At 33.7% G+C, this 18244-nt stretch overlaps 1 protein-coding gene across 2 annotated transcripts; it reads left to right on the top strand.

The window, feature by feature from the left end:
* The first annotated feature begins 749 nt into the window (after nucleotides 1–749).
* LOC126702266 (uncharacterized) lies at nucleotides 750–5578 on the top strand. 2 transcript variants are annotated; one of them, XM_050400940.1, is made up of 6 exons: nucleotides 753–1176; nucleotides 1410–1510; nucleotides 2832–2929; nucleotides 3833–4041; nucleotides 4875–4927; nucleotides 5170–5578. In XM_050400940.1, the coding sequence occupies exons 1-6, from the start codon at nucleotides 825–827 to the stop codon at nucleotides 5191–5193; spliced, it is 837 nt and encodes a 278-aa protein (XP_050256897.1). In that variant the 5' UTR covers nucleotides 753–824; the 3' UTR covers nucleotides 5194–5578. The 2 variants fall into 2 exon arrangements, with proteins under 2 accessions (XP_050256896.1, XP_050256897.1); XM_050400939.1 differs by lacking the exons at nucleotides 4875–4927; nucleotides 5170–5578 and adding an exon at nucleotides 4531–4864 and having other exon boundaries at nucleotides 750–1176.
* Nucleotides 5579–18244: the final 12666 nt, after the last annotated feature.

Below are 18244 nucleotides of genomic sequence, written 5' to 3'. Positions count from 1 at the left end.
CCCATTGCCGTAATTCTTTTCTCCTTTTTTTCTTTTTTTTTCACATTTTCGGCAATCCCCTTATTTCGGCAATAGCGTTGCCGTAAATGTAAATAAATAAAAAAAAAAAAAAAAAAAAAAAAAAAAAAAAAACAGCAATGGATTACCGAAATTGTGGGAAAAAAATTTTTTTTTTTCCTCCACAATTTCGGCAATGGCATTACCGAAATTGTGGGGAAAAAAAAAAATTTCCCCAACAATTTCGGCAATGGCATCACCGAAATTGTGGGGAAAATTTTTTTTTTTTTTTGCTATTCTCTCTCCTCTCTCCTACTTTTTTTTCTTATTCTCTCTCCTCTCTCTGCTTTCTGATTGAATTTCGGTATCGTATTCTCTCTCCTCCTTTTTTTTGGCTGAATTTCGGCAACGCCATTGCCGAAATTCAGTCTCTCTCCTCATTTCCCCAATTAACTTCAAACAGTAGGTATAACGCAAATTAACTTTAAAATTTGCAATTTTAACCCAAAAGACTCTGACGTATTCACTAATTATATATTTTAGAAAATTGTTTATAAGAAATTAACAAAAATATTTAAAAAATTAGCTACTTTCTTATTTTCTCATAAAAATATTTTTCTAAAATAATTTACTAATTTATCTAATGTATGCCTTACGATAGTATCATCAAAAACCGTGTAAAATAAGATATAGCATCAAAATGGTCAACCACGCCACGTGGAAGCCCAATATGTACCTTTCCTGAAGATGAAGAACAAAGAAAACATTGTAATAAAACAGACAGAAGCAGAGAGAGACAGAGAGACAGAGCTTTGAGCCTTAAAGGCATGGACTTGTGGAACAGAGCCCGAAGCCTAGCTGAGGAAGCAGCGAAGCGAACCCAGGAACTCTCCGTCGGAGCCACCAAACTCTCCGACCTGGTCTCCGAGACTACCAAGAGGTCCAAGGAGCTCGCCGCCGAGGCCTCGAAGCGAGCCGAGCTGATCAAATCCGAAGCCGTGAAGCGAGCTGACCAGATTAAAGTCTTGGCCGAGGGAATCACAGTCTCTCCTTCACCTTCTTCCCCTCACACTCCCTTGGCTTTGGAGAATGATCTGGAGAAGTTCGGCATAACCGAAGTGCTGAGAGACTTCGTCAAGGAAATCAACATCACCACGTTTAAGGATTTTCCCTTACAAGGTTAACACAACTAAACCAATCTACAGTTTTGTTTGCGTCCCGTTAACTTGCTCTATTTTGTGTTATATTTGAAGAGAGTTCAAAATTCAACCTTGAGCTGTAATTTATTTTGTGTTAGAATGGTGTTTTGTGAATACTTTTGTTTTGTTTTTGTGTATTGTTATTGATTTTTTGTCTTGCATTCTATCATATTATTCAGAGTTTACTAGAAGGGTGTTTTTTCGATTGTGCAGATGATACACAAATGTCCGATATACCTACTGTCTCAAATGTTAGGCAGGATCTTACAGAGTGGCAAGAAAAACACGCCAATCTTGTTCTTTCGACTGTCAAGGTAGTCCCCCTTGTTAGAACTGAAAATAGAAAGTTACCAGAGGTTCTAAATAAAAACTAATAATTTGGATTTGGGAATGAAATGTTTGACCTTGTAGTAAGTAGTAACTGCTTGGTCTTATGGAATCAATTAATAGCTGGAAGCCGAAATGCTATACAAGTGAAAATAATTAGATTGTCAAAGCCTAGAGTAGAGCCTTGTCACTCAGTTGCATTTCTTGGTTTCTTTTATGAGGAGAACGAATGAACAATCCCCACTTGTTGTAACAATTGAATTACTTAGAAAGAAAGATTGGACAGGTTTAAGGCCCGAGTAGATCTGATGCCTTTCAATTGACATCATGTTTCATAGATTTGGTGCTATTGTCACGTAAAGAGAAGGCACTGCATTTTTAAAAAAAGAAAAATTTTGAATACTGAATAGTGGATACTGATTGATTGCATACAGAGCAAATATTACAAAGATTTGAAACATGCTCTTTGTTTGTTTCCATTAAATTTGGTGTAGAGATGCTAGAGAATAATATTCTACATCATCTTTACCAATTTGAGATATTTTATTTGTCAACTAGTTCCATTGATGTTAATAATGTCCTTGTTATTTGGTTGCTTGAATTCTCATTCCTAATGCCTAGCCCCATAAATTACTATGTGTGTCATTTGAACTTTCTAATTGTGATTGGATTGTCACGGTTCCTTCATATTTTCTAATGTGTATAATATACAAAAGAGATTGTCAATTCACATGTGGCATCCCCATGTATATATGATGGCTACACTTCCACAAAATAATAGTAAGACCGTATTTTACTGGATGACCAAAAAAAGCATATTTAGGAACCTACAAAAGTCAACTTTGGCTCTGATAAAGAATCTGAATACAGTGATTGGGGAGCAAGTACACTATGCATTTCTGAGTTTAAATAATAAAGAAATACACTTCTTTGTACTTCCTCTTGCTGAACCTTGCCAAGCCTCACCTATCTACAAACAAGCTTACTCGCGAACCAAACCCAGTTAAACTTAATATGACTTGATAGTTGATACTGAAATGAGCCTGAGAATGATATCTTTCTTGTTATGTTAGGCATTCTGCATGATCTTCCATTCATTAAAAACTGTGGTGCCCTGTGTTTGTGGCTCGAACCTAACCTCCCCCTCCCTCACTATCTACCTATCAAAAAGCATCTGGGCTTGTCCATTCTGCCATTTGCAATGTGCATACATGCATAAACATCTTCCTGGGCTTTTAGGTTTATTATACTTTTTTACTTGAAAATTTATGCTTTATAACTGTTTTTTTTTTTTTTTTTTTTTGGCAGGAAATTTCAAAGTTGAGATATGGGCTATGCCCACGTGTCATGAAAGAGAGGAAGTTCTGGAGAATATATTTTATACTAGTGAATAGTCATGTGGCACCGTAAGTAACTTTGTCTATTGGGTTAGAGCCTTCATTCTCACTTTTTATTCCCATTCCATTTATGACTGATATACTAATGTTGCTTCAAATGTTCTTAAAAGCATTTAGATAGTCATAGTGTTTATCTAGCCCCCTTTTGTGACATCTTTATTGTTGCCAGATATTTATCAGACTCTCTTTGGGTAGATTGGTGCTTAGATAATGTAAAATATTTTATGCTGTTTTCATTTTTTGCATTCAAAATTTTGAATTGCTTTTTCAATTTTCCTTCCTTGTTTAATCTCTCTCTCTTTTCTAACTCTGCGGAAGATCAGTTGATTGGTCCAGCTATTTTCTTTTAACACCTTCCAACTTGTTATGATCACTACCAAAAATTATATCTGCCATGACAAGCTACTATCTACGGTCCATTTTTCACTGTCAAAACTTATATGATTAAGAATTGATTGACTGTAAGCATGGGTTTTCAAAACTTATATGTTTTTTCTAGAGAGAAAAACATATTAGAAGTTTATATTTTTGTATGGAACTTAATCTAAAAGTGGTTTGTACTTGTACATACTTTGTTGGGAATTGAATTTAAATCACTACGAGACAGCTTACACCGGTAGCTGTCAAAATGCAATTTTTTACCTTATTATTATGTGTCTGATTTTGTCCAAAATCATATGGTTTTTTCCTCCTTGGATAGACTAATGTATAAGACATGCATGCATATGTGTAATTAGATACATATAAGCATTTACTCTAGACATATAAATTTTGTATACATAGTTCTTTTGACTCTAAGGTATTTCTAGAATTTCTCTCAATCTATTGCATTTTTTTTTTTTTTTACTTGGGTTGTAGTTTCCTACTGTTTTGTGATGTATTGTAAACAGTCCTCTCTTATGATATCTTTAGCTATGAAAAGCGATACGTGGAGGATCCTGAGTTAAAATCAACAGAACAAGTGAAAGATGATGGAGCAGAGGAATCTCAAAAAATTGAAATAACTTCTAAACCAGAGGCGAAGGAAGTAAACCAGAAAATTAAAACTTCAAGCTCATCTACAGAGCAAGATTTGGATGAATTTCTCTTGGGAGATCCTGGAGACAGTGATGATGGCCCAGGTAGATTGCAATGTATTATTGACCTGTTAATGTGTTGGTTGTTCAGCAAAACAATTTATGCATCTTTACTTCCTACCTTTTTCCCTTGAAATGCATCTATTTTCTATTTTCAAATTGTGAGCAGATTTGGCATATGAGGATGACACTGTTCAAGTTCCTAAAAAATTAGTCTAAATGAACAGCCTAATTCTGGAGAGAAAGTGGGTTGTTTAGGCCATGCAGTAAACATACTGCTGCTTTTGGATTAACTCATTGATCTTTTAAACTTTACAAGTATCCACACCAATTAGTTATTCTTCATTGTAAAACACTAGAAAGATTTCCAAAATAGCCTTCTTTCTTCAGAAGAACAATGGATATGGATGATAAAATCATCCACCCTTTATGCTTTTATTCTTAGTTTGTGAGTTTTGTGACAAACTTTAAAACTATATTGCTTGTTGGACTGGGAAGTTTTATTTATTTATTTATTTTTTCCTTGATAACTAGGCTCCTTAGGAATCATCACCCAAGTTCAAATACTGGTCACCCCCAAGGAATTATCCCATAATTACCAAGGGCTTGTGGAATGGCATGACTGCATGCGCATGGGGATTAGTTGGGTGCTCAAAGAGCTTAGACACGAGCTAGAAAAAAATGTTGGCACGGGTTATTGTTTACAACTTTAAGTCATTTTTTACTATATGCAGTGATAGTTGATGTGCATCATCTGTAGATATGATATGCCACAGTTTTTTGTATGACTATGTGGGGGCATGGGAGCCACTTCTGTTTTGTTGAACTTCTATATTCTGTGAAATTCTGTGTACTGATCATCTCACTGTCTTTTATAGATGATGCTGATGGGGGATTTGATGATGATTTTGACAAAATGGTGGATAGTTCAGTAAGCACAATGTGTTTCTAAATTCTTATACTAATTTAATGAATTCCATGCTCAAGAATTTGTGTGTTTATATATATGTGAGAGTTTACATAAATTGAGATTTGAGCATAAAAAAGTTCTTAAAAACCCATTTAAGTTTCAAAGCAGTGTTTATCATTTAAGTTGATGTAATTATCTTATATTTGATATCATTTTGACTGCCTTTAGTGCTATTATTGACTGAAAGTTGCTTGAACCGACAGGATGATGAGAAGGAAAAGTCATAAAAGATCACTGAAATGGATGAACACGGTGGATCACTGCTACTTTGGTTTCAGAGGAAATGTTGGATTGATGGAACAATCAACCAATAAAGGTGTAAAAGTGGCGGGGTTCCCCTTCTCCCCCTATACCCCTCCTCTATCTCCCTTCCATAGCTTTCTTTCTATTTTTCTGCTTTTTGGTTGTGGGGGTGGTGTTGTTCTTTCTGTAAAGAATATTTATACAATAGGTATTCAATCCGTGGGATGTTACTTAAAGATGGTGGTACAACTCTTTTGTATATATTAAGAATATACATATATATTTTTTTGGTAGAAGAGAGATGCATTTTTAGAAATGACATGTTTTATGTCCATTTGATGAATTGCTTAAGCTTGATCACAATCTTTAGTTTGATGTGCATGATGCTCTTAAATTTTTAGGCTCTGTTTATGTAGACATCCATTTTGTTCCAACCTATATCCAAGCCCCCCAATTCTAATGATGAGAAATCAAATTGTTACCAAAATGATTAGCATCGTGTTTTAAACCCAATGAGGATGACAAGCTTAATCATGACCCAACACAACCCAAGTTCAAAGCCCAACTATGAAAATAGATAGAAAGCTCAAAGCCCAAAAGACAATTTTGGCCCAGGCTTATGAAGAGTGCGTACACCGGGTATATAATGCGTAGTTGCGTTCACACTCTCTGGACGGAAAGCCTAAAATTACTCCATTTTCATTTTGATGAGATTCTAGGTCAACCAGTCTGATCAAATAGTTCTCCAAATGTGTCATTAGACCTTAGTTACCCATTTCCCTTATAAATACCCCCATTTTCATTATCCAAAGGGGTAAGAAAAAAATACCTTACTAAAACTTTGCCAAAATTCCCAAAGAATAGCTAAACCTAGAGTTTTAAGGCTAGAAGGGCAAAAAGGATAAGCATTAGATTGATCTTCAGATCCTTGTTGATTTGAAGATAGTCTTTTCCTCATCCACATTCAAATTCTAGTTTGCAAATACAATCATTTAGGACATCCCATTTGACCCTAATCAAGTCATATGACTTATCCTATCACACACACAGTTGCGATAGTCGATTTCAGCCGAGGTTTCGGTTAAATTACATTACTGTAAGTGCTATGAGGAGGAGATGTGGATCTTTTCCATGACCCACATTCTCCTCCTTGATTCTTGTTTCTATTATGTTTTTTTTTTTTTTAAGCTTTAATATGTTTTGCATGTATATGTTTCATACTCTTTTTTTTTTTTTTTTTTCCTGCAGTTTGTGTCAAGAACATGCAAGAACCCTAATATGCCTCAAGATGAGCATGCGTAGGATAAGTTGCGTAGTCGCCCATATCCCGGCATATGCACTTTTCATGCAACTAGGATTCTTGTTTTGGTTGCTTCTCTAGAAATTTGATTTGAGCCCTAAGTGCGTACACCAATTTAGGCTCAACCAAATTTCTTGCATTTTCTAAGGAAATCTGATTGTCTTTGCTTCCTTTCTTGTTTAATATTAATTGCAAAAACACCAAAACTACTTCTTTTTCTTTCCTTTTCTATCTCCAAACCCTAAGTCATTCTATCTCTTCCCTCTCATCCAATCTTTAATTTTGATTCAAACTTTATAAGGCAACTAAAAGTTTTAGAGATATATAAGGCAAACATTTCAAATATAAAAGATTTAAATACTTTCTAAACTTAAAGTCAATAGTTATTTAGCATTCAATCCATTTGAGTCTAATTAGCTATTCAAACATAACGAAAGTGTTTCAAAGAAGATTTTAATTAAGGTAATTGTTTTGAATCTAATTGGTAACATAAGAAGTCAAGTCAATCAAACCCTAATTCATCAAATCTTTGTTAAGCCTTAAAGGTCATAAAGTTCTTAATGTCAAATCAAGGCAATTCAAGTTTAATAAAGGGAAAGCACTCATCAATTAATGAAGCTTTCACTTCAATTAATAATCCTTCCTCATAAGACATAAACACCCTTTGGAGTAGACTTGCAATCTTGTTTGGTACCCACATGCATGTGCCTACGCACATGTATGATTGGGTATACACATGCACATATTTGGATGTTATTGTTTTGTCTCCTTACACTTACATGTTTGTATGCTTGAGTGTTCACATGCCTTTATCTCTACCATACTAACATGTTGTCTTCTATTGCTTATCTCTTTGCCCCCTTGCTCACATGTCTATATTGCTTTCCATAATTTTCTCACATGACCTGTACACTACACCTATGTCACACTTTTGAACCTCTAGGATAAATTTACCTTTTGTCCAAATCAAGCAACAATATATGAAGACCAGCTACAGCTAGGCAGGCTCGGGGTGCCTAACCTCTTCCCATTTTGTACCCCAACTTTAGACCTTGTTTGGTAGAAAGACCTTCATGAAGTCATTTTTTGGTTCCTCGACCTATAACCAGATGGCGACTCATTTGCCTCTTTTTAAGAGTCACCGTGTACTTCTAAGCTCACGCCAGTTTGAGCATAAAACCACTTCTAGGGAGATTGAGTACTTCACACCCCGCCTTTGTGAGAAGGAATCAACATGCCAATATGTCATCTAAAGAGGGTACGAATCACAGAACTTACAGTTTCAATGCCTGCTAAATCATAAGCAAAGTACAATCTTTGAAATGAAAGCTGTGTTTCTTAACAGCGTATGACAGTTTTATCATTACTCCATAGTCTACATTATCTTTTATGTTGGATTGATTTCCACTAGATCTCAAAGATGCATCTCTCGCATTACATGCCATCGAGGCTTGCTTGATTCAACCCTAACAAATCATACGTAAAAAATGTGGAAGTTTTGCTTCTAGTACAGCTAGATCTATAAGCATACCCTTTTTATTGAAGAGGGAGAGGAAAATAAAGATTTTCAAAATGCTAGCGAAGTCATCATTATTAGAGCATTCGCATCAACTCATGCAATTATTCCTATTTATTTTAGCATAAAAGCCTACTTTTTCTATTTTACACCCCATTTTAAAAACACCCCACATCAGATTATCCATTTTATAGTACATATTATTAAAATATTAATTTTTCTTAATTTTTAAAATTGTTTATTTTTCTTCACACACAACAATCACTATCCACTTTCTTTATTCTCGAGATACGTAGAGAAAGAATAAATAACTAAATACAAAATGAATAGTTTCGTTCTAAATATAAACTGTTACTGTAACAAACTTGTAAATTTATACAATTATATATGAATTGATGTGGGTCATTTTTAAGTAAAACTGTATAAATTCTACACATTTTTCTATTATACACAACTTGATGTGAATGCTTTTAGCAAATCATTCTTTCCGACATTCAAATATGGGAAATTTGAAATATGATTCTTCTATATGAACGGCCTTTTCCTTTTGAAATGGGTGATAAATGATTACGACCTTCTCCTTTTGGAGTATAGGATACCTCAATTGGATCACAATTTTGTTGAAAATGAGGATATTGCAGACCACATTACTACTAGTTCTTTGAGCCACATGGTTGGTTAGAGCATATATGCATAATGATGTCGCTTGTCCTTCATAGGGGAAAGCAGCTGCCTTGGCAGGTTTCTTTTCAGGACTCCCATTGAGCTTTCTTCTTTGTCTTGTATCACATCCACTAACTTGCAACCAAAGGTTCTATCATGCTCGTAATATTTTGAAGAGCAAAGCTTCCATCCAATACTTTAGTGCATTGAACAGGTCACGATGCAGATACGTGGCTAATTTTGGGCACGTGTCTATGTCTGATCTAATGCACTAGAGCACTAGACTCAAGCCAAATTCTATATGGGTAAAGCTTCTATCCAATGCTCTAAATATTGAACGAGACATGATATGATCGAGTGACCAATTCGATCTTGTTAAGTGCATTGGAACATTGAATCTAAATCAAAACCTATATGGACAAAACTTCACCCTATCTTAAAAAAATTTAGTAAAATTTTATTATATTTTCTATAATTAAAAAATCTTTATTTTCATCATTAGCAATTTTGTATATTTAATTTATTGCAATGCAATGAAGGAGATATTGGAAATTTATATTATTTTTTTATTAAACAGTTTTAGTGTGAAATTTGTGTTTGAATTGGTGTTAAATATTTGATTTTTATTATAGACTCACAAGAACGAAGAGTTTTTAGTAAAGTAAAGCCGGAACCTTCTCTATTAGAAAGAGACAGGTTACTCCAGGATTTTGTAAGAGAATCCATAGAGAAAATTTACAAAGACTGACTGTTTCTCACACCTCAAAAAAAAAAAAAAAACATAAGCTCTTGAGGAGTGCTTAGTACCTCAAGAGAACAATTGTGGAAGTTATTGTGTGATTGAGTGTGATGATTGAATGATGAGCAAAAACATGAAAGAGAGAGCACACACAGTGAGAAAGCCTTTGACGGCTATATATTATAAGCGTAAATGCGCTTTTAATCCCTACATTTTACATCTTTTCCATTTTGGTCCCTACATTTTCATTTCACCACTTAGTCCCTAAATCAATTAACGCGTTCCATTTTGGTCCTTACCGTTACTCACTTAACAGAAATTGCTGATGTGGCAAACAAAGTCCACTGTTGACACATTAAATGCTGACGTAGCCAATAAAATAATATTAAAAAATTATTTAGTATTTAAAATATGCCACTTCAGCATTTTAATTTAAAATTTTAAAAAGAAATAAATTTTAATTTTGCAATTCTAATTTAATTTTTTTTTTAAAAAAAACGTATAACCTTTTTTTCTTTTCAGTTTTAAAGATTAAGAAGAAAAAAAACTTGTAGTAACTATCTCAATTTTTCTTAAATTTTCTTGTCAACCAAACACAACATCATCAATAAACATAGAACTCAAACTCATTTTTATTTTCCTATCTCTCTCTCTCGGGTCAAACACTCAAACTCCGCTCTCTCCCTCTTTGCTTTCTCTCTTTAAGTTCAGTTTGTAGTTTTTGGGATATGGCTTTGATCTGGGTTTAGAGAAAGAGAGGCTGAGATGTGGTAGTTTGGATTTGGGTAGAGAGAGAGGGGTTGAGGTTGGCGGTGGTTTGGATTTGGGTTTAAAAAGAGAGGGGCTAAGATCGGCGGTGATTTGAAGCAGATTAGCAGTGAACCTGACCCTTTCTCTCTTCCTAGCGATGTCTTCAGACCTTGTGGTGGTGGTGGCAAATTGGACCTTATGGTGGAAGATCGACTATGGCAAGCAACCCCTCATTCATTTAGGCTGTGCTTGCTATTCTGTTGTTGCTAGATTTGTAGCAAAATTTTGGGAATATTTTGTTGAGGTTTTGGGTTATTTGATGAGTTTACAGAGATATTTTTGGAGATTTATCTAGGATTTTTTTTCTAGTTTTTTCGATGGGTTTTTTTGTGACATTTCTATAGATTTTTCAGGAGTATTTTTGGTTGGAAATTTTAAGTGTTTTTTCTATGGAGAGGTAGAGACATGAGAGGGGAAATCTTAAAGACCGAGAATTTTTTTTTTTCCTTTTTTCAGTGGAGTTATTGGGGATGTTTTTGCTGGTTTTGGTGGTGTTTGGTTGGATGTTTTTGTTGGTAATTTGTGCTTGGTTCTAAGTATAAGAAAATGCAAAAAAAGTTTATGTTCTTGTCGGTAATTTTTTTTTTGGGTTTGGGTTATTGTGATTGAATTTTCTGGGTTTGTGTTCTTTCTTGTTTAAGATGAAAATAGATCTGAATTCATGGGTATTTTGGGTTCTAATTTTGTTTTTTTTTTTTTTTTTCATGTTTCATTTTTCATTTTGTTAAAATTGATAAATTAATTTTTAAAAATCAAAGGTTGATGTGGATGCTAATATGTCTTTTTTTAATTATTATTTATGCTGACATGGCATTTTTTAATATTATTTTATTGGCCACATTAGCATTTAATGTGCCAATAGTAGAGTTTGTTTGCCACATCAGCAATTTCTGTTAAGTGAGTAACGGTAAGGACCAAAATGGAATGCGTTAATTGATTTAAGGACTAAAAGTGGTGAAATGAAAATGTAGGGACCAAAATGGAAAAGATGCAAAATGTAGGGGCTAAAAGTGCATTTATGCCTATATTATATTAAGCACTTGTGTTACAATGAATCCAATGTATAGTTAATATACTAGAGAATATATGACTAAGCATAGGCTAATCATAGACTAATTTAAAGTTAATATGCTTGTTCTATAAGTACATAGGCCTATAATTGGTTTTGGCCACTTAGGCCATAATATATCTAACACCCTTCCTCAAACTAAAGGTGAAAGCATGAGTTTGGAAGGTCTTGAATGTATAGCTTGGTGTAGCACCTATACTACTCAATTGACATGGCAAGTTCTTGTGCCGCTAACATGACACTAATTAATGACTAGATGGAATGTCTGGTTGGCATGGCAGAACTGTTAAGGCAGATAGGAGCCTGTGTTAATACCTAGCATAGAATTACACCACTTGACAAGACAAGCTATATGTGCTATATGTGACACCTATAACATATTTTTATTTTTGTTTTTTGTCTTTTTAGTTTTTGGTTTTTGTTTTTGTTTCTGTTTTATTGTTTTTTTTTAAAAAAATAAATAAAACCAATAAAAACTTAGATGATGACCCACTTATTTGTCATCCTTACATCTTGATAAAAAGATACTTTGTTAAGCAAAGCCCAGTACTTTTGGTGAAGTGGGCTTGCTTACTTTGTACAAAGGCGGCCCAACTTATGTGTTTATTGAACTTGTGTGATGGGTTCATGACTCCACTGTAGTAATTACATGGGTACCTTGCCAAAGAGACACACCATGGATGAACTGGTTGAGAAGTGAATTTGTGGCTAGAGAAAGACAATAGTGTTACTTATGGATCTCAAAGAAAACCTATGGCACAACACCCAATCGGTAGAACCTCTAGTCCATCACAGATATCTCCTTTCGAATAGGTGTGATTGTGAACTTACAGTGAGTTCTTTGCTGGGTTTGGTTGGCGTAAGAGGATTAAGAGTTGCGGTAGTTCTAGGTTGCTTGTTGAAGTTATATCTGAGAAGTGAAGGGATGATAACTTGATGGAGGTGAGGATGGTGGTGCTGTTGTTTGCAGAGCAAATATGGACTATGGCAGTGGTGTGGGACAACTTGCACGTCCTTGAAGCCATGTAATGATTTTGTGGGTTTGTTGATGACGACTTAGCCAAAATTGAATTTTGGCTCTAATATCATTTCTGGTCTTTTATTCAATGGTATCTGTTACATCTAGTCTTTTATTCGGTATATTGAATATCTTACTGTCTTTTATAGATGATGTTGATGGGGGATTTGATGATGATTTTGACAAAATGGTGGATAGTTCAGTAAGCATAACTTGTTTCTAAATTCTTGTACTTTTGCTGTGGCACTGATGATTGCAATAGGTTATGAGATCCCGCAGAATGTGTTGTGCAATTTATTATTAGTTTTCTTTAATATTTTAATAATTTTTGCCAAATATCTTGTTGTTTAACTAGTTGTCACCTTATAATTTTTCTAACAGAGACATCTAAGGTTTAAATCCTCGCCCCCAACTATTGATGTATAACCAAATATTGTAAAAATTTGCAATATTTAATTTTTTTATACACAAAATAGAAAACCACTAAGAGTAGTGTAGTAATTTGATCATACTATATATGTGTTTACAAATTAAAAATTGCATGATATAGTGGCTAATATTGATAGGCATATTTCATGCCTACTAAAAAAAAATGCAAATATCCTTTAATTATTTTCTTTTAACATTCTTGATTGTGTGTTACTAAATTTATTTTTATTTTTCCTTTTTGTTAGACATTGTTTCAATTGTTGTAAAAACAACTAAATTTGAGTAAGAATACCATATTTCAAATAAATTATTTCTCACATAAAAAAATGAATTCTTTCTCATATAAAACTTAGAAAAATAATATTAAAATTTCAGTATGCTTAAAATAATTAATATAACAAAATAAACATATTTGTTCTATTAGTAATCTTTCTAATTACATATTAGTTCCACACACACACACAGATTTATATATCATATCATATCACTAAAAGGGGTTAGGAAATTAAAAAGGTTAAGATTAATTTTAGTGAATTTACAAACAATTAATTTTTATGGCTTTTGTGTCAATTGTTGTCAAAGAAACTAAACATGAGGAAGAATGTCATATTCTGAATTTATTATTATTCCAAATAAAAATTACTTCTTATATAGAGTTTATAAAAATAATCATATAAGTTCATTTACTATAAATAATAAGGCACAACTATAGGTAATTAGCATATACATTTACTCTATTAACTAATTCAATGAACTATGACTTTGATATAAATGAAAACATTGTTGAAGTAGAAGCCTAAATAAAGAGAATGTCAAGAAATACGCTACATGACACAACTTTATACTCTCCAACATGAGATTTCTGCTTTTTATATATATATATATATTGATTGATTACATGTTTGAGACTATGTTTAAATTAGTCGTATGGTCTATATATATGTAATATGTTAGATATCTAGGGTATGTAATATTTTAGATATCTAAGGTTTCTTCCAACCTAATTGCATGTGAGTTTACATAAATTGAGATTTGAGCGTCAAAAAGTTCTTCAAAACCCATTCAAGTTTCAAAGCACATTGTTTAACATTTAAAATTGATGTAATTATCTTATATTTGATATCATTTTGACTACCCTTAGTGCTATTATTGACTGAAAGTTGCTTCAACCGACATGATGATGAGAAGAAAAAATTATAAAAGATCATTGAAATGGTTGTACACTGTGGATCACTACTACTTTGGTTTTAGAGGAAATGTTGGATTGATGGAATAATCAACTGATAAGGTGTAAACAGTGGCAAGGTTCCCCCTCTCTCCCTCCTCAATCTCCCTTCTTCCATGGCTTTGTTTCTATTTTCCTGGTTTTTGGTTGGGGGGGGGGGGGGGGGGGGAGAGGGGGGTTGTATTTTTTGTAAAGAATATTTATACAATAGATATTTAATCCATGGAATGCTACTTAAGGTCCGTTTGGTTGGAGGGGTGGGAGGATAGAAAAAATTTTAATTTCCCTCATTTTTGTTTGGTTGGGAGTGGAAAGGTAAAAGGATGGAAAAAGTGAGTTTGTATAAATTTACTCATATACTCTTATTAAAAAATGATGGCCAATTAAAACAAAAAAGAAAGAAACAAAAAAAAAAATGTAATCACCCAAATTTATTAAAAAAATAAAAATCATGTCCAGAAAAATAAATCTTGTCTAGTTAAACAAAAAAAATAAGAAACAAAAAACAAAACAAATCACCACAGCACGGCATGGCCCTAGAAAATCAAAGGAAAAAAGGAAAAAGAAAAAGAAAAAGAGGCAATGTCCTAGGAAAAAAAAATAATAATAATAAAAGAAAAGAAGAGGCAAACACCCAATAAAAAGCAAAATCTTAAAAACCAAAAAAAAAAAAATAAAAAGGAGGGTGGGGGGGAACTGGACAAGACCCATGTGCACTGCACACGGGCAATTTCGTCATTTATCCCTCAAATTTCCCCTTACCCAGTTTTCTCCCCATTTTGGGGAGAAAACTTTTTGGTGAGTTAAGGGAAAAAACACTTGAGTCCCACCATTTTTCCCCCTCTTTCCCTCCCAACCAAACATCCTTCAAAAAGTTTTCCCTCCTCATTTTCTCTCTCTCTTTTTTTTTTTTTTTTTTTTTCCTATCCTCACTAAAATCCACTCTATCAAACATACCGATGGTGGTACAACTCTTCTTTTGTATACATTAAGAAAAAAATCTTTTTTATTTATTTATTTTTGGTGGAAGAGAAATGCATTTTTAGAAAAGACATATTTTATGTACATTTTTAGAAATGCATAACCAATGCTCTTAAATTTTTAGGCTTTGTTTCAATGTTTGCAGAATCACAAGCACAATATGAAAGTGGCAGAGTCAGGAAATTTTCTTAGGGGGTGAATACATTTTTATGTAATTTTTAAATTTATTACCAAATGTAAAAGAAAATTAATGGAAATTTTCAAAAGCTAGGGGGGCCATGGCCCCCTTGGCACCCGCTAGCTTTGCCTATGAGTACGATCTTAGAAATGAATGTTGTGTTTCTTGACAGGGTATAACAGCTTTACCATTACTCCATAGTCTCCATTGTCTTTTATGTTGGGTTAGTTTCCACTAGATCTCAAAGGTGGATCTCTCGCATTACATGCCGTTGAGGCTTGCCCAAGTTAACTCATAACAAACCATACGCAAAAAATTTGGCAGTTTTGCTTCTGATGCATGTGGATTTATAAGCATACCCTTTTTGTTGAACGAAAAGAGGAAAATGAAGATTATCAAAATGCCTAGTGAAGTCATCATTATTAGCATCTCATTCTTTCTAACATTCAAATATTGGGAAATTTGAAATATGATTCTTCTATATGAGCGGTCTTTTGCTTTTGAAATGAGTTATAAAAGATTACGGGCTTTTCCTTTTGGAGTATACGAAACCTTAATTGCATTACAATCTTGGTGAAAAGGATCGTATATTGCAGATCACATTACTGCCAATTTTTTGAGCCATATGGCTGGTTAGAGCATAAATGCATATTGATGTTGATTGTCCTTTGTGGGGCAGCTACCTTGGCAAGTTTCTTTCCAGGACTTCCATTGAGCTTTCCTTCTTTCGTCTTGTATCACATCCACTAACTTGCAACTGAAGGTTTTGTATCATTCTTGTAATATTTGGAATGGCAAAGCTTTCGTCCAATACTCTAGTGCATTGAACAAGACACGATGCAGATACATGGTTAATTTTGGATATGTGTCCGTATCTGATCCAATGTACTAGAGCACTAGACCCAAGCCAAATTTTATATGGGTGAAGCTTCTATCCAATGCTCTGAGTATTGAACAAGACGGACACGTGGCCAATTCGATCATGTTAAGCGCATTGGAACATTGGATTTAAGCCAAAACCCTATATGGACAAAGCTTCACCCTATCTTAAATATATTTACTAAAATTTTATTATATTTTCTATAATTACAAAATTACCACTATGACCATTAGAAATTTTGTATATCTAATTTATTGTAATGGAATGAAGGACATTATTGTTTTATTAAACAGTTTTAGTGTGAAATTTGAGTTTGAATTGGTGTTAAATATTTGGTTTTTATTATAGAGTGGTATTTCTTGGTAAAAGTTTGGTTTTTATTATTATGTCGGTACATTGAGACTTTGTACTATTGTCTTGTTAAATAATTTGGTGTGAAATTTAAATTTGTTTTATATCATTGAGTATTATTGCTTGGTAAAGATTTTGTTTGTGTTTTAAAAAATAAAATTTTGAATATTTTTAATTGGGTGGGGAAGGGATGGGGCCATGGGGGGGTTCAAGTTTGGGCTAGGGTTGGGTAATGCCCCAAGGACGGGATTAGGATTTCAGGTTTGGGCCTTGTGGGGTAGAACATGAATACTAAAAACGTCAAATAAGATTTGATTTTTTTTTTTTTTTGGGGATGGATCATTAGCGAAAGGAATGGGCTAGATGATCATTTTATTTTTTTGAATTTGTGAGACTATTCAATTCGAGGCCAATTCTTTTTTTTCCTCAAAAATTTTATATATATAAACCTTTTATTTTTGTTTAAAAATAAATTTTGGGGGGGCCACTCCTTAGTCTACACATGGCTTTGTCTTGAATGTCCTTGTGGGTTGAGGACGGGACACCCATGATTGAGCCCTTTCCTGCCCCTTTGTCATTCCATAAATTAGATACCAAACTGCAAAGCAATCTATGATCTTATCTTCGTTGATTAAATAAAAACAAAAAAGTCTATGATCTTATCTTCGTTGATTAAATAAAAATAAAAAAGTCTATGATCTTATCTTCTGTGTCCCTAGATTGGTAACTTACTATGGACCAGTTATGATGATGTGAGTACATTCTACACATTTACAAATGTGGCTCTGATGAACATTTTTTGGTCAATCTACAATGGGCCTCCAAACCCAACTTTTCAGCCTAAATCTCTCCTTATTTCTTGTTTTAGCTGCCTTATTCGGCCTTCAGGGTTGTGACGGACGGGACAAGGCCATTAGGCACAAAACGGTTGTGTGACAGGCCCACAAACCCAAATCGAACCCAAAGAAGTCAAAAGGCTTTATTTATAAGGCAATTTGTAATAAAAACTAATGAGCTTGTTAAAAAGCCCAATTCAACAAGAGATTATAGCTCAAAAAAATGGCCCAAGCCCATAAAACTCAAACCAAGGCTTGAAAGGACTATATGATTTGAGTAATGATACCTACACAACAATTTTACCACAAATTTTAAATAATAAGTTATTATTGATTCTAATCTGAATTCACTATTAACATCATTTTTATTTATTTATCAATAATAGTTTGGTACCTAAGAAGTAAGTTATTATTGGTTCTAATTTGAACTCATTATTAACATAACTTTTTTACTTATCAATAACAGTTCGGTACCTAAGAAGTAAGTTATTATTAGTTCTAATTTGAACTCACTATCAAAATCATTTTTTCACTTATCAATAACAATTCAGTACTTAAAATTTGTTGTAAAATTGTTACGGAGGAAGATAAGGGGATTTGGTTGTGGTTGGTGTGTCCCTTTGTCCTCTTGTATGTTGGTTTGGAACGTGTTTAAGTGATGAAAAGTAAAAACCACTCAATTAAGCGTGCATATATTGAGTCAACAATTGTGCTCTCATCTCATCTCAGCAGGAAGTAATCAATCACAGTAAGAAATCCCCAACCCAACCACCCCTCTATCATCAAAGCAATTGAGTGGATAAAGTGGCCAAATCGACTACACGTCACCTACCCAGCAACAAAAGAAAAGGCCTGCTTTCTACAATCAGCAAGAACCAGAACCAAACCACCACCAACTTCTCTTATTTTTACCCAGGAATGGAACTAGCCCATGAAGGCATGAACACAATTCAGTCCCATTGCCAAAGAGAAAAAGATAAACCTTCAAGAAATCAACTAACACAAGTGGACCTCTTCAATTATTCATCAGCAAAACCTCA

Source organism: Quercus robur, chromosome 10 (genome assembly GCF_932294415.1).
Source record: "Quercus robur chromosome 10, dhQueRobu3.1, whole genome shotgun sequence".
Taxonomy (NCBI): domain Eukaryota; kingdom Viridiplantae; phylum Streptophyta; class Magnoliopsida; order Fagales; family Fagaceae; genus Quercus; species Quercus robur.
The sequence above is the reverse complement of the archived record's forward strand: the minus strand, read 5'-3'. Positions and strand labels throughout refer to the sequence as shown.

Excerpts from the sequence above, each read along its gene's own strand:
- LOC126702266 (XM_050400939.1), top strand. The coding sequence starts at position 825 with ATGGACTTGTGGAACAGAGCCCGAAGCCTAGCTGAGGAAGCAGCGAAG. Across the intron at positions 1,511-2,831 it reads TTGTTCTTTCGACTGTCAAG|GAAATTTCAAAGTTGAGATA; the intron begins GTAGTCCCCCTT and ends TTTTTTTGGCAG. Across the intron at positions 2,930-3,832 it reads GTGAATAGTCATGTGGCACC|CTATGAAAAGCGATACGTGG; the intron begins GTAAGTAACTTT and ends TGATATCTTTAG.